The 14,310-nt window shown below is 30.6% G+C and overlaps 1 protein-coding gene and 2 long non-coding RNA genes across 4 annotated transcripts; all 3 read right to left on the bottom strand.

The window, feature by feature from the left end:
• Positions 1-710: 710 nt before the first annotated feature.
• LOC111710104 (uncharacterized) lies at positions 711-2,201 on the bottom strand. Its single transcript, XR_002766998.1, has 3 exons — positions 2,071-2,201; positions 1,780-1,819; positions 711-1,111 (listed from the first exon to the last, which is right to left on the bottom strand). It is a non-coding gene; the product is annotated as an uncharacterized LOC111710104 (long non-coding RNA).
• Positions 2,202-3,423: 1,222 nt separating this feature from the next.
• LOC111710092 (uncharacterized) lies at positions 3,424-4,995 on the bottom strand. 2 transcript variants are annotated; one of them, XR_002766996.1, is made up of 3 exons: positions 4,960-4,995; positions 4,213-4,324; positions 3,424-3,512 (listed from the first exon to the last, which is right to left on the bottom strand). It is a non-coding gene; the product is annotated as an uncharacterized LOC111710092 (long non-coding RNA). The 2 variants fall into 2 exon arrangements; XR_002766997.1 differs by lacking the exon at positions 4,960-4,995 and adding an exon at positions 4,743-4,787.
• A 16-nt stretch (positions 4,996-5,011) lies between these two features.
• LOC111710090 (F-box/WD repeat-containing protein 1A) lies at positions 5,012-11,453 on the bottom strand. Its single transcript, XM_023484114.1, has 8 exons — positions 11,404-11,453; positions 9,275-9,587; positions 9,116-9,210; positions 8,800-8,893; positions 8,648-8,725; positions 7,377-7,494; positions 5,809-6,002; positions 5,012-5,617 (listed from the first exon to the last, which is right to left on the bottom strand). The coding sequence occupies exons 1-8, from the start codon at positions 11,439-11,441 to the stop codon at positions 5,591-5,593; spliced, it is 957 nt and encodes a 318-aa protein (XP_023339882.1). The 5' UTR covers positions 11,442-11,453; the 3' UTR covers positions 5,012-5,590.
• Between the last annotated feature and the right edge of the window lie 2,857 nt (positions 11,454-14,310).

Genomic DNA, 14,310 nt, shown 5'->3' with positions numbered 1-14,310 from the left:
TGGCACTAGAGGTACTTCAATGCTTTGTTTCAGCTTTTAAAGGGAGTGACCGGATATGTAAGGTAATTGACCTGAGTATGCAGTGTTGTGGAAAATTTCTTTCGGATTCACTTGAGACATATTAAACTTTTTAAAGATCTTTAAATCCTGAGTTTAAGCGTAAATTCGATGTTCAAAACTCCTACTTTGGAGGTGGATACGTTTTCAGAATTAGTTTTAGACATAAAATGTAAAAAAGTTCTACAATAAACTACAGACATCATGTATAGGAACATGTTGAGAAAATAAAAATTTGTCTTATCATCGAAAATAAGTAATCTTGTTCAATTATTAGTTTCTATTTTCTGATTATTCTGGTTTCTCATTATTCACAAAGATTTTCGCAGATTTTCTAGAATTATCATTGAAAAGACGACAGTTGAAGAATTAAAAAAAATCTGCGAATAAATTCAAAGAAAATAAGAAATTCAATATAATAATGAAAATGAAATAATCGATTTTAGCATTGATTTATTGACAAATTTCTTTTGAGAAATATGTTTCTATCCGTCTAATTAGATTACTGTATAATTTTTACTTTATTTTTCGTTGTCGTTTTTTAATAACTAAAAAAAAAATAAACTAATTCTGAAAACGTATCCACCCCCAAAGTAAGAGTTTTGAACGTTGCGCTCAAACTCAGGATTAACAGATCTTTAAAAAGTTTAATATGTCTCAAATGAATACGAAAGAAGTTTTCCACAACACTGCATACTCAGTTCGACTAAATAACATAGCCAGTCACTCCATTTAATATAATCTTACTCTAATCATTGGCACAATCTACATATTCCAATACATTTGATCTTTAAATCACTGTTTAATCACCATTCTTGATCTTTATCCTCCAAATCCTTCTCAGAATTAGTCACATATTGATCTTAGTCACCTTTTTTGATCTTTATCCTCCAATTCCATCTCAGAATCAGTACATATTGATCTTTATCACTGATTAATCACCATTCTTGATCTCCATCCTCTAGTTCCTCTTCAGAATCAGTAACATACTCAATAATAAACTCATCTTCCTCTTCACTGTCTTCCTCGATAGTCTGTGGAAGCTGAAGACGACCTGAATAATAAACCTACGTTTTTCCTTTTCAAAAAAACTCAGATTTTAATGTTTAAATAAATATTCTGACGATCCCATATCGAGGCCAAAGCTCTATTAAAAGTATATTAGAAACAAAAACTTGTAAGAAGCCAAATTTTTCTCTGGGAGGAGGGAAAGGTAATATTTGGAGTTAATTTCTAGGGTCTGAAGTAAAATCAAAGGGTTTAAATTTAAAGCTTTAAAATCATATTTTTTTTTCGTTTGAAATTTCATCCAGACTAGGGTTTCCAGCGAATAATAATTTCGCAAAAAAAATGTGGAATATAGAATTGTTATTTTATCATAATTAATAATTTCTCTTCCTTTACATTGTTAAATGTTTGCTGAAGAGAACTTTGATAAGCAGAATTGTTTTTGCAAAATTTTCGCATTTCTTATTTTGCAAAAATGTTCCGTTTTTCGCCAAACAGATTACAACGAAAAAAGAGAAAGAGAAAAAGAGAAAATTTGCGCATTTTTCGCGTGCGAACGAAATGCAAAAAATGTGAATTTTTCCGCAAAACTATTTCCGCTTTTCGCTGGAAACCTTACTCCAGACCTTGGGATTCTTCTCCGAACCTCAAGATCTGCTACTCACCCCTTTAAAGAGGTCTGGATGGCAACATCCAAAATAGAACTTTATTTACCTTCTGCACTTGCTGTTGTTTGTCTCAGAGAGAAGCTGACCTTAAAAAAAAAATTTCTAAAAAGTAAAAATGAATAGAATTTAGTAACAAAAAAGTAGAGTTGAGAAATAACCTTGAATAACCTTGAAAAAATAGAATTGAGTAAAAAATAAATAAAATTGATGGAAAACCTGGAAAAAATAAATAGGATTAAGTAAAAACCTTGAAAAATAAATAGAATTGAGTATAAACCTAGAAAAATGAATAGAATTAAGTAAAAACCTGGAAAAATAAATAGAATTGAGTAAAAACCTGGAAACTTGAAGAAGATCTTGCAAGTCCTGTTTTTCCTGCTTTACACAGTCGACCTTGACAAACTATAGTTGGCCGGTCAACAGAAGGAGCCAAACCATTCTCTCCCTAGACATCAATTTAAAAATAATATTACAGTGTGACTCATAAAACATTGGATTAGAAAGACGTCATTTAACAATCTTACATGGGTATATTGATGTTGATATATTTTCCAATAGCTTTCACTCAACCTATGTCGTGTAATCATAACTTGAGCTTTATACTGTCGTCTTCCTATTTCAAGGTTTTACGAGTCTCACTGTATTTTTTCTTAAAGGGAGTGACCGGCAATGTGCGGTATTTGAACTGAGAATGTAGCACTGTAATTTTTTAGTATTTAGGTACATACAGGGTGTCCCGCGAAGCATGCCAGTTGGTGAATGTCTTCTTCCATAATTTGATAAGTTGTTTGATACTAAAGAGACTAATAACATTTTTTATATGACAGTTATATTATTGTAAAATTGATTTCACAGTAAAATATATATGAGTTAAACATTTTTTTAAAGAAATAAACTGCCAAAAGTCTTTATTATCTAATACAGTATGTAGAAAAAAGACATTCAAAACTATTCACCAACTGTCATGCTTCGTGGGACACCCTGTATTTTTTTAGCAAGAGCGCAAATTCAATATTCAAAATCCTTATAGATTGACAATTTTGGAGGGATGATTTGGAGAATCGGTCAGTTTAAGTACCATACATTGCCGGTCACTCCCTTTANCAAAAGCCTTACTTACGATATATTTTGTTAAAAACTAAGAAATTAATTTTCCCTAATTCCCTTATTTCAAAATGTTTTCTTAAAGTTTAATAACACAAAAATGTTTTTTTTTTATCAGTGAAGAATTTATTGTACTTTGTTATTTACATAAATGATAGCAGACCCAATCAATCCATTTCGTACACTTAAAAAAAAATTTCCTTGATTTCTTAGAGAAGAAATAAAAGACATTTTTAAAAGTAACACAAAAGGTATCAAATGTCAGTATTTTCGAAATTGTATTCCCCCCCCCCTGCAATTGTTTAATGCTTACGTATGTAGAAAGATCTTGCCATCGCCACTACAGCTAATAATTGTATTACCCAGCACTCTAGATCAAGATAAATTCAGTAAACTGTTAACACTTGTATTTACAAAAGATAAGAGTACACATGTACTAATTCGTCTACTTTTATGAAAAACAAACAAGCTTAGTTTCTTTGAAGACAAAAAAATCTGACTTTTGATTTATTAATAATTTGGAAATAAAAATCTTGTAGTTAAAGGAAAGGGGGGAGGGGGGGGGTTAGGTAAGAATTTAAGCTCCCTGACAACACTTAGATAATCTGAGTGTTCTCTCAGAATCTGCAGTTCTGTAACATCAGTTTTCAGAATACAATCTTCATATTTCTCAATCTAAATATTAAGCTCATCTTTTTACTATGTACATATTTATATCTATATATACTTTGCTTGGGTGTCTGTTTCTTTGTTTGTATCCAATATACGTAAAAACGGCTGAACCCATTTGGCCCAAATTTTATTTGGGACCTTGCGTGAACCCAGAGAAGGTTTATGATGATCAAATTTTTAAAATTTGCTTTTAACAGAATTCGATTTTTGAAAATTAAAAAAAAATCCACGAAATTTTTTGTTTGTTTTTGATTTACAATTGAGAACATGGTAACAGTTGAAAAAGAAGATGGGTGTGAAGCGCCTTAAAAGCCTAGTATATATATGTATCTTCTTCATTCTTATTTTCCGAGGGTTAAATTCTACCTTCCAAAATTTAAGGTTTTCCTCTCAAGTTGTATGCGCGCAGCCTTCCAATTTTGGAGTCATTCAAATTTCCAAAATTTTAAGCTCCAAGTATTTCCTCTGAATTTGAAGTCCCACCTTCCAAATTTAAGTTATAGCTAACAAATTTTGAGCCCGAGCTTTAAGTACAAAATTTTATGTCCTACCATTCAAATTTGAACTTCTTCTTTAAGAATGTAAGTTCTGCGTTCCAAATCATTTTTAAAACTGACTTTTAAAATTACTTCGTAATTTTGAGTTCTTTGAATTTTGAGGCATAACAGATTTGAATCCATTATATTTAAATTTTGATTCCTACCTTCCAAATTTTAATAAATTTACTGCCAAGGCTGGCAGTGACCATATATCCATTATCACAAAGAGTAAAATGATCCACCGTCTTATCGTGATATCTACTGGATCGACGATACCTAAAAAAATTAGAAAATCAGAAAAATCACAATTTTGTTTTTCAACATGTAACCGCACGATGGCACAATAAAATACAATTCTTTTTTAAACTTAAATATTAAAATCAAAAAATTTGTGATTCCTGAATCAGTTATTTTTTAATTGAGGACTCAATTGTAAAGAGAAAGTGTCAAACTTTTGTTATTGAATTAAGAACCATCATAACGATTTTCTGAAGAACTCTTTAAGGTACAGTGTAGACGTAAGTTCAAAAGACTCTCCATTTAAAGGTTTTAAGACGACATCGCTTTAACCTGGACATGTTCCTTTTTAAATTGAGCTTGAACGTTCAAACAGTGGCTTAATAAGGGTTTACCTTCCCGTCCCTACCAAGATGTTTGGTTTACCCTCCCGTCCCTACCAAGGTGTTTGGTTTACCTTCCTGTCCCTACCAAGGTGTTTGATTTACTGTCCTGTCCCTACCAAGGTGTTTGGTTTACCTTTCCGTCCCTACCAAGGTGTTTGGTTTACCTTACTGTCCCTACCAAGGTGTTTGGTTTACCTTCCTGTCCCTACCAAGGTGTTTGGTTTACCTTTCTGTACCTACCAAGGTGTTTGGTTTACCTTCCTGTCCCTACCAAGGTGTTTGGTTTACCTTCCTGTCCCTACCAAGGTGTTTGGTTNCCCTAAACATTAGATATCCCTAAACATTCGATATTCCTAAACATTAGATATCCCTAAACAATAGATATCCCTAAAAATTAGATATTCCTAAATATTAGATATCCCTAAACATTAGATACCCCTAAACATTAGATATCCCTAAACAATAGATACCCCTGAACATTAGATATCCCTGAACATTAGATATCCCTGAACATTATATCCCTAAACATTAGATACCCCTAAACATTAGATATCCCTAAACATTAGATATCCATAAACATTATATACCCCTAAACATTAGATACCCGTAAACATTAGATATCCCTAAACATTAGATACCCCTAAACATTAGATATCCCTAAATATTAGATATCCCTGAACATTAGATATCCCTAAACATTAGATATCCCTAAACATTAGATATTCCTAAATATTAGATATCCCTGAACATTAGATATTCCTAAACATTAGATATCCCTAAACAATAGATATCCTTAAAAATTAGATATTCCTAAATATTAGATATCCCTAAACATTAGATATCCCTAAACATTAGATATCCCTAAACATTAGATATCCCTAAACATTATATATCCCTAAGCATTAGATATTCCCAAACATTAGATATCCCTCAACATTAGATATCCCTGAACATTATATCCCTAAACATTACATATCTCTGGATAACTGGATACCTGGATACCTGGATACCTTGATACCTTGATACCTGGAAGTCTGTAAACCTAGAAAACTTGGAAGCCTGTAAACCTGTAAACCTGGAAACCTGGAAACTTTGAAAAACAATTACCATCGATAAAAAAAATATTTAGTGTTTTACCTGTGTAAGAGAGAATGTAGATATACAAGTAATATCTGAATCTTGAGTCAGGGATTGAAGAATATCTCCTGATGCAAGATCCCATAGTTTCACTGTACAATCCTTGCTTCCTGAGATCACCATGGTATCGGTCATCTCCAAGCATGTTATCCAACCACTGTGACCGTCAAGCTGATGCCTCTTTTTTAATCGACCTGATAATTGAGAAGTAAATTTGAATTTTTTAAAATAGACAGGGTGTACCATAAAACATGTGAATTAAGTAATAACATCCATTTATAGCTTCGATAGTTTGATTTGTTTGATAAAAAGAAAAAATTGTTGATTGATTGATTGATTGATATTAGGGGCAGAAATTAACCATGTTGTTATTGAAAACAATTGTAAATAGTATGTCAAGTTGTAGAAAATATTCCATACTGAAGGGTGTACAGTGCAAAGTGCAAGGGAGTGTTTATTTTTCTGTATATCATACTTTATCTCGTACATTTATTACTGATATTTACATCTTTTAACACCCCAAATGCAGTACACATTTCTGAAGTGTACTTCTCGTACAAAAAATAACACAGCAAGTTTATTTTCATGCCCCTCATTGTACTTTAAACCTCAAACCATTTGGGATCAGAAATGGAATTATATGGACCCCTTATCTCAAGTCGTCTATTATTTCTTATGTTTATGGGAACACCCTGTAGCTGAATTTATCATCTGTATTATCTGTACTGTACAGAACTATCCTATGATCAGCTATACTTGTATTATCTGTACTGTACAGAACTGTCCTATTATCTGCTATATACCTTTATTATCTATACTGTACAGAATTATCCTATAGTCAACTATACTTGTATGATCTATAATGTTATAATGTACAGAACTTATCTTATGATCAGCTATACCTGTATGATCTGTACTGTACAGAACTATCCTATTATCAGCTATACCTGTATTGTACAGAACTATCTTATGATCAGCTATACTTGTATTATCTGTACTGTACAGAACTATCCTATTATCAGCTATATACCTTTATTATCTTTACTGTACAGAACTATCTTATGATCAGCTATACCTGTATTATCTATAATGTACAGAATTATCCTATAATCGGCTATATACTGTACAGAATTATCCTATAATCAGCTATATACATTTTTATCTTTACTGTACAGAACTATCTTATGATCAGCTATATCTGTATTATCTATAATGTACAGAACTATCTTATGTTCAGCTATATCTGTATTATCTATAATGTACAGAACTATCCTATAATCAGCTATATACCTTTATTATCTATACTGTACAGGACTATCTTATGATCAGCTATACCTGTATGATCTATAATGTACAGAATTTATCTTATGATCAGCTATACCTGTATGATCTATAATGTACAGAACTTATCTTATGATCAGCTATACCTGTATTATCTGTACTGTACAGAACTATCCTATTATCAGCTATATACCTGTATTATCTGTACTGTACAGAACTGTCCTATTATCAGCTATATACCAGTATTATCTGTTCTGTACAGAACTGTCCTATTATCAGCTATATACCTGTATTATCTGTACTGTACAGAACTATCCTATGATCAGCCGCTCCTCCTGAGACAAGAGCAGTTATTTCTCCGTCCTCGCCCAATCCATCCATTCGGAGCTTTTTCACGCATAAACACTTCACAAAAATAATAAATATTTATAATTCCAAAAAGAAGATAGGAGACTTAATCTAAGAAATGTTAAATTTTATTGCAATTGGATTTGGTTTCTGTGCTCAATTAAAAAAATTTCTTGCTTTGGCCGGAGTTCATATAAATGCTACAAAAACGACTTTTTGAGTTTTGATTTCCAACAAGGTTTTTTAAATGACAAGTTTATATCTTTGTTTCCATGTTTATTATGCTATTTGAAAGCTTGGCAGAATAATTAAAAATTGAAATTGAAAGTTTTCTTCATTGTATTAATATATACGACGACGACTGTAGATAAAAATTTGACATTTCTTAGAGTATTGTGAACTTTATGTCAATGTGAAATAGCACTTTTCCACATTGTCAAAACTCACTCGTTTTGGAGATTTTTTGCGATATTAAATTTTAAAGCTAACATCTCGACAAGTTCAGAACTTAGGATCCACGAAAAAAATGCATAAAATGTCGTCTTGACAAGTTTTCAATAGGTTTTATACTATTTTACAGGATGTCCAAATTAACATTGGTCTATAGTAACGCCTTTTAAATCGTTTTCGATCAATGCGGCATTTTTTTCGTGAACAAAATTTGTGCAATCTAATATCAAAATCACCGGGTCTTGAGATTTTCAAAATGTGGTCTACTATTTTGCATCTTCAAAATGGACGGAGATATTGCAAAATTTGTACAAATATCAATTTATATAATAATTCAAAATTGTCTTAATAAATATCTAATGAAAAGCTTATAAAAAGCTTATAAGAAGTATACAGTTTTTTATACTTTCTTTCCCATGCCGTAAATATCAGAAATCAAAGCCGACTTTCAAGTCGTTTCTCAATCACCATCTTTATTGGCACACCCTGTACCCAAATCTCAGTAATTGTAAAAATAAATATAGGGTTATGAAATATACGGGATCAGTTTTAAAGAGCTCCATACAATAATTCAATTAAAAAAATAAAAAATATTTTCAGCATTCCATTGGTTTAGAAAACGACATTTGTTAAATTCTTTTGATGTCTTTAAAGTTCTGGGTTAAACTGTATCTGAGTGTTCCAGTGTTCAATTATCAATATAAATCGTTTAAATGAAATGTAGCAACGCTTATAAATATGAATGTCGTCTTATCTGTACCTGGACATAATCCCTGTGATCATTAACTGCTTCTATTTCTTTCCCTGTTCCGAGATTCCAACTTCTTACAGTGCAATCCTTCAAAAACACAAAAAATGAAAAGTTTAAAAATTCAAAAAAGTTTAGAAGAAAAAGTGACCTGATTAGAATACCTTGGATCCAGAGTACAAAATGTTATCCAGGATTTGTACTGCTTGACCCCCATAGTCATGTCCACTCAATCGATGAAGTAAATTCAGATCTTTTCTAAAGAATTTCAAATAGAAATATTCTAAAAGTAGAAATTGGGAACCCAGCTTTACCTGGAAGCTAAGTTTACCCGATAAAAGTCAATTTACTTAACTAAAAACTTAGAAAAAAGTTTCGAACATTTCCGTCGTTTTTATCAAAATTTGAAGCAAATTGGTCTAGGGGTTTCTAACTTATGATTGAAGTCTCATACTTTGTAGATACCATCTGTATACCAACCTTGAAAACACATGTATTTCAGGTTCCAAGAAGAACTGTGCAGCTATATACTCTTCACTAATTGCTAGTCCCGTCACTTCTTCCCCTGCTTCAATCTTTAAACAAAACAAATTTTGAAATTTATAAATCCTCATTTATAAAAAATAAAATTATAATTACATTTAATACAGAATAGTTTAAGCTCTCCCAATCTGCCCCGGCTAGTATATTAAGAGGAGCGTCATCATTTATTTCCTCTGTTAGATTTGCATCATTTTGAATCTGATGGTCGCCATTTTGGATCTGATAGTCGCCATTTTGGATCTGATGGTCGCCATTTTGAATCTGATGGTCGTCATTTTGGATCTGATGGCCGCCATTTTGAATGTGAAAGTCGCCGTTTTGTGTGATTTTCTCTGTTTCATCTGTTTCTTGAAAATTATTCAGACCATTTTGATATTTGATAACTGGTTCAATTTTGACATTGTCAACACTACAGATAAACATAATAAATTCAGTGAAATGCATTATTGGTAAATTTTAATTTCAATTTTACTTTATATCTTTTACTTAAAGTTTATCATCGTTTTTTATATTCAGGTTTTTAAAGGCTCCGCAATTAAATCTTAGAAATTTTGTATTCTCAATACTAAGTTTAGTCCAGAGATGTAGCAGTTTTTGTTTTTGTTAATTGATTATTATTATGCTTTAAATGGAATGGAATTATTATAATGTTATCCATATTAATTGCTTATTTAATAATTCAATGCTTTAGAATGTGTAATTAAACAGAGGTAGGAACTATCGTAATGTGGATAACATAGATAAAGATAGATTGCGCATAAGACGACATTTTTCATCTTAAAAGATATAAATGTACAGAGATGTTTTAAAGATATTCCTATTATATAGATTAACTAGTAATTGTAGGATGAATTTTATTGACATCATCCAGGAATTGATATAATTTCTCAATAGAATCTGTCCAGATTCCAAAACAATCATCCAGAAATCTTTTCCAGGTCTTCAGGGGGCACTCATCAGTTGTAATGTGGAAAATGATATCGAGATAAATGCTTGATCCACATGGATCAATCTAATCTTTATGCCATATCCCGTTATGGGCAGAAAATGTGAACAGTCAATCAGAAATCAAGGAATATAGCGTTCAACAAATGAGAGAACAGAGACAGCAGATTCTCCGTAAAATGGATATGAAGATTAAGCGGGTAAACATCACAAAAGTTCCAAGCTCAGAAAAAAAGATTGAGAATTAAAACTTGCCGTAAACTTGTTCTTAAAAGTATGTAAGTACTAAAATGGCAAGTTATAAGATGTAGGTCTGTTTTTTACTCATCCTGTATTTTACGATGTAATAAGGTCATTAAAACTTTTTATCTCTGATTGCAAATCTATGCATTTGATCATTAAAAATGAAATTAAGGTCAAGCAGAAAATATTGAACGAGGAAAATTTCACGACATCGATCAAATAAATCCGCCAAATAAATATTTCCTGCAAATATTTAATTTTAATTTGTTGGAGTGTACATAAATATATGTAAAATTATGCACCCGTATTTTCTATTTGATGCAGTATTTTAAATATTAAAAAAAAAATTTGAAAATTATATTCCAGAAACATGTAAACTTTGCTCAAAACAAAAATTGTCTTAATTTTCGAACAGCAGAACCAGAAGTCAAATCTTGAGATCAAGCATTGGTCTGATTCAGATTTACGGATTAATTTAATTCGTCTTTGATATCACATGATGGTCATACACTGCTGGGTTAAATTGTATTGAGGATTTAAGTGTTGATCCTCAAATTTAAAAGTTCTCACATCGGATATCAAGATCAAACGTTTAAGTTCTAACCACGGTACATATCTTATTTTATAAAGATGGTATAAACAGATTTTTAAAAAAAAATAATACAAGATTATTCGACTTTTTTAGCTTGCATTTTTATTTCACTTAGGAAACGCGCATGGCTAGTTCTTGTATGTACTTCTAGCTGTATTCTGCTATAAAGAAGTTAAAGCAATATCAAATACACCTTGAATGAATAACATTATATATTTTGTGGATTTTGTAAAATTTATTCTTTTATTTGTGTTCATCTTTAGTTATCTTAGCACAGATGATGATATTATAATATATAATATCAAAATATTTGTTCTGCGTTTTAATTTTAAAGTTTAAATCTTTTTCTTTTTAACTTTGAATCAATGAATCAATAAATAAATAAAATTTGTGATTTTTGTTTTAACAATGATAGTTCTTAATGAGATATTAAATATTACGTTTCCTAATTTTGAAGCTGGCAGATCTTTTAAGAGGCAACATTTTTTCTGAAATTCTAGAGATTTTAATGACTATTTTTACACATAAACTGAATTTGATCGTCCATAAAGTTACAATAAAAATCACTGAAAAAAATACAATTAATAGATGAAGGTATAAACCTTAACATAAAAAATTATTTTGATGTCACTAATCACAAAACTAATTCCATTATTTAGTTTTATCACGTTATTGTCTCTTCACATAAAGCAGGGACACTGTTTAAAGGATGTAATCGAGAAAAATATTATCTTGCGTAGTTTCTCAACATTTAATGTCCCGGTGTGTGGACAAACTGTATTTCCGGGCAGAGTCATGTATAGAGGTATATTTAGAGCAGTTGACCTGCTTATACATACTGACTTCTTAAACATAGATAGATAGATAGTTCGATAGAAAGATAGATATATAGATGGATACATACATAGTTAGATAGATAGATGGAAATATGGATAGATATAAACATAGATGGATAGAAACATAGAACGATAGATAGATACATAGAAAAACAGATTGATCGATTGATCAATCTATAGATATATAGATAGAAAAATAGATAGAAAGTTAGATAGATAGATATATAGAAAGATTGATAGAAAGTTAGCTAGATAGATACGTAGAAAGACAGATCAAAAGATAGATGGATAACCAGACACTAGACAAACTGTTAGATAGATATATAGACAGAAAGACTAATAGTTAGATAATTATATAGATATTTATATCCACCAATCAGAAGGCATATTTCCCTGCATATATATGATAGATAGATAGATAATAGAAGAAATACAAACAATACAATATTTCCGTGCATGTATTGTATATGATAGATAGATGGATAATAGAAGAAATACAAACAATAGAATATTTCCCTGCATATATGTGATAGATAGATAGATAATAGAAGAAATACAAACAATGCAATATTTCTGACTGCTTAGTGATTAATGAAATTGTTTCCATAACAAACATTATCAAATTTATTAGATTTTCATCAAACAAAAATAATCAATTTTTATTCCAAACTTCACCACAACGCACAATTAAGACAAAATAACTTTTTATCAAATTTTGTTGAATTATTTTTAAAGCTAAAGTGAAAGGAATAATTTTGTATCTAGAATATCTCTATAATCAAGAAGACAAAAGGGTTAGTATCACCAATAATAGAGCCAATCAATATTACAAAGGCGATCCAGGTTCAGAGACAAAAAAAGGAATTGAATGTTTGCCAAAAAACCAAAATTTTCTAATTTCGTTTGCAACCTGATGGTGTGAACTTTTGATATTTTAAACTTAGACTCTATGATCTAACAGGATTTATAGTTTGAAATATCTACGGTTTCCGACATTGTAATGCAAAGATATAGGGATTAAAAAATCAGAGTTTGTGGCAAATACTCAATTCATTTGTTATAGAGGTGCAGATTGCTTTCACGTCAAATTAACGTAAACTTTACATTATATTTACATTATATTTACATTATATTTACATGCTATATGCGCATTTAAAAACAGTTTTAAGTTTCTTTAGTTCCAAATCAATTTTCTTCACAATTGTGCATATAATCAAAACTAGAGAAGCTACGAAGTAACAAAGTAGTACAAGTAAAAAGGCATTAATTTCATCTTTTTCTAATGTCTACATTAGTGTGCTGTGACTTTGGTTGCGTAATTTGTTGAGCAACGTCTAACTATAGAAAATAAATAGCAAAAGGGAATAAAATGTTTTTAATCATAACTTTTCTTGTTCATAAGTTTTGGGAGAATGAAAAATATTTTAATTTTTAACCGAAAAAAGGAATTGAGTTTTGCCACAAAATCTGATTTTATAACCCCTATATATTTGTGACCCGATGTCGCAGATCTTAGATATTTCAAACTATGAATACTGTTTGATCAAATAGTTGAAGTTTGAAATATCACAGGTTTACATCATCGGGTTGAAAAGATATAGGGATTAGAACAATTGAATTTTTGGCTAAAACTCAATTCATTTGCCTCTGTTTTCATATCAAAACTAGAGGAGCTACGAGGTCACAAGGTCGTACCAGCAAGGTCGCTTAAATTTTAACTTCTTAGATTTCAGTGGAAGTAAGCAGATGGAGGAAGAGGACAATTTAATCATTTAACGTAAATTAAAAATGATCTTTACATTGTAACAGTTTAATTTAGATATGCAAAGGCAAAGCTAAAAAAGCTCCACAGGAAATTATTTCATTTACTAATTAACCCTATACCGGTTTTAATTTTGTGTAAAAAGGCTATAAACATATGTTTTTTTCCCGAAATAGTTCGCCAACACAAAGACGACATTATAAATATATTGCGGGTTTACAGGACAAGGGAAAAGTACTTATAAATTGAAATCATTATAAATCAACGCAAGCTACAATTTATACAATGTTTGTAAATGAAAAGATTATCAGAATATTTTCATTTTGTCCATTCTCACCATGAAACATGAAAAGATAAATGCATTTTAAGTGGAGTATTGAGACAAAAACTAGTACCCCCTGACCCCCTAAAATGCCCACTGTGCCCCCCCCTGTGATTTTTTTCTTCAAATTTTCAATTTTTTATGTATAGGGTAGAATGGAGAACGGTCAAAATATGAAAAAGAATACATAAATTTATCTTATTTTTCACTGTGGCTACAGATCCAATATTTACATATAATTCGAACAGCTTGAAACGGATGAAAAAAATATGTTAATATAATGATAATGTAATTATTATTCTACATATATTCTTCTATAATTTGAGTGACCATTTCTTAAAAAAAGGAATTGGGTCATTACGAATGTTTGATTTTACAATATCCCTTGAAACAGGTTTATCGTAACAAATAGAGGAATTGATTGTTATATAG

Source organism: Eurytemora carolleeae, unplaced genomic scaffold (genome assembly GCF_000591075.1).
Source record: "Eurytemora carolleeae unplaced genomic scaffold, Eaff_2.0 scaffold676, whole genome shotgun sequence".
Taxonomy (NCBI): Eukaryota; Metazoa; Arthropoda; class Copepoda; order Calanoida; family Temoridae; genus Eurytemora; species Eurytemora carolleeae.
The sequence above is the reverse complement of the archived record's forward strand: the minus strand, read 5'-3'. Positions and strand labels throughout refer to the sequence as shown.

Excerpts from the sequence above, each read along its gene's own strand:
- LOC111710090 (XM_023484114.1), bottom strand. The coding sequence starts at position 11,441 with ATGTTGCCTCTTAAAAGATCTGCCAGCTTCAAAATTAG. Across the intron at positions 9,588-11,403 it reads TCTGCCAGCTTCAAAATTAG|TGTTGACAATGTCAAAATTG; the intron begins GAAACGTAATAT and ends GTTTATCTGTAG. Across the intron at positions 6,003-7,376 it reads GTACAGTACAGATAATACAG|GTCGATTAAAAAAGAGGCAT; the intron begins GTATATAGCTGA and ends CTCAATTATCAG.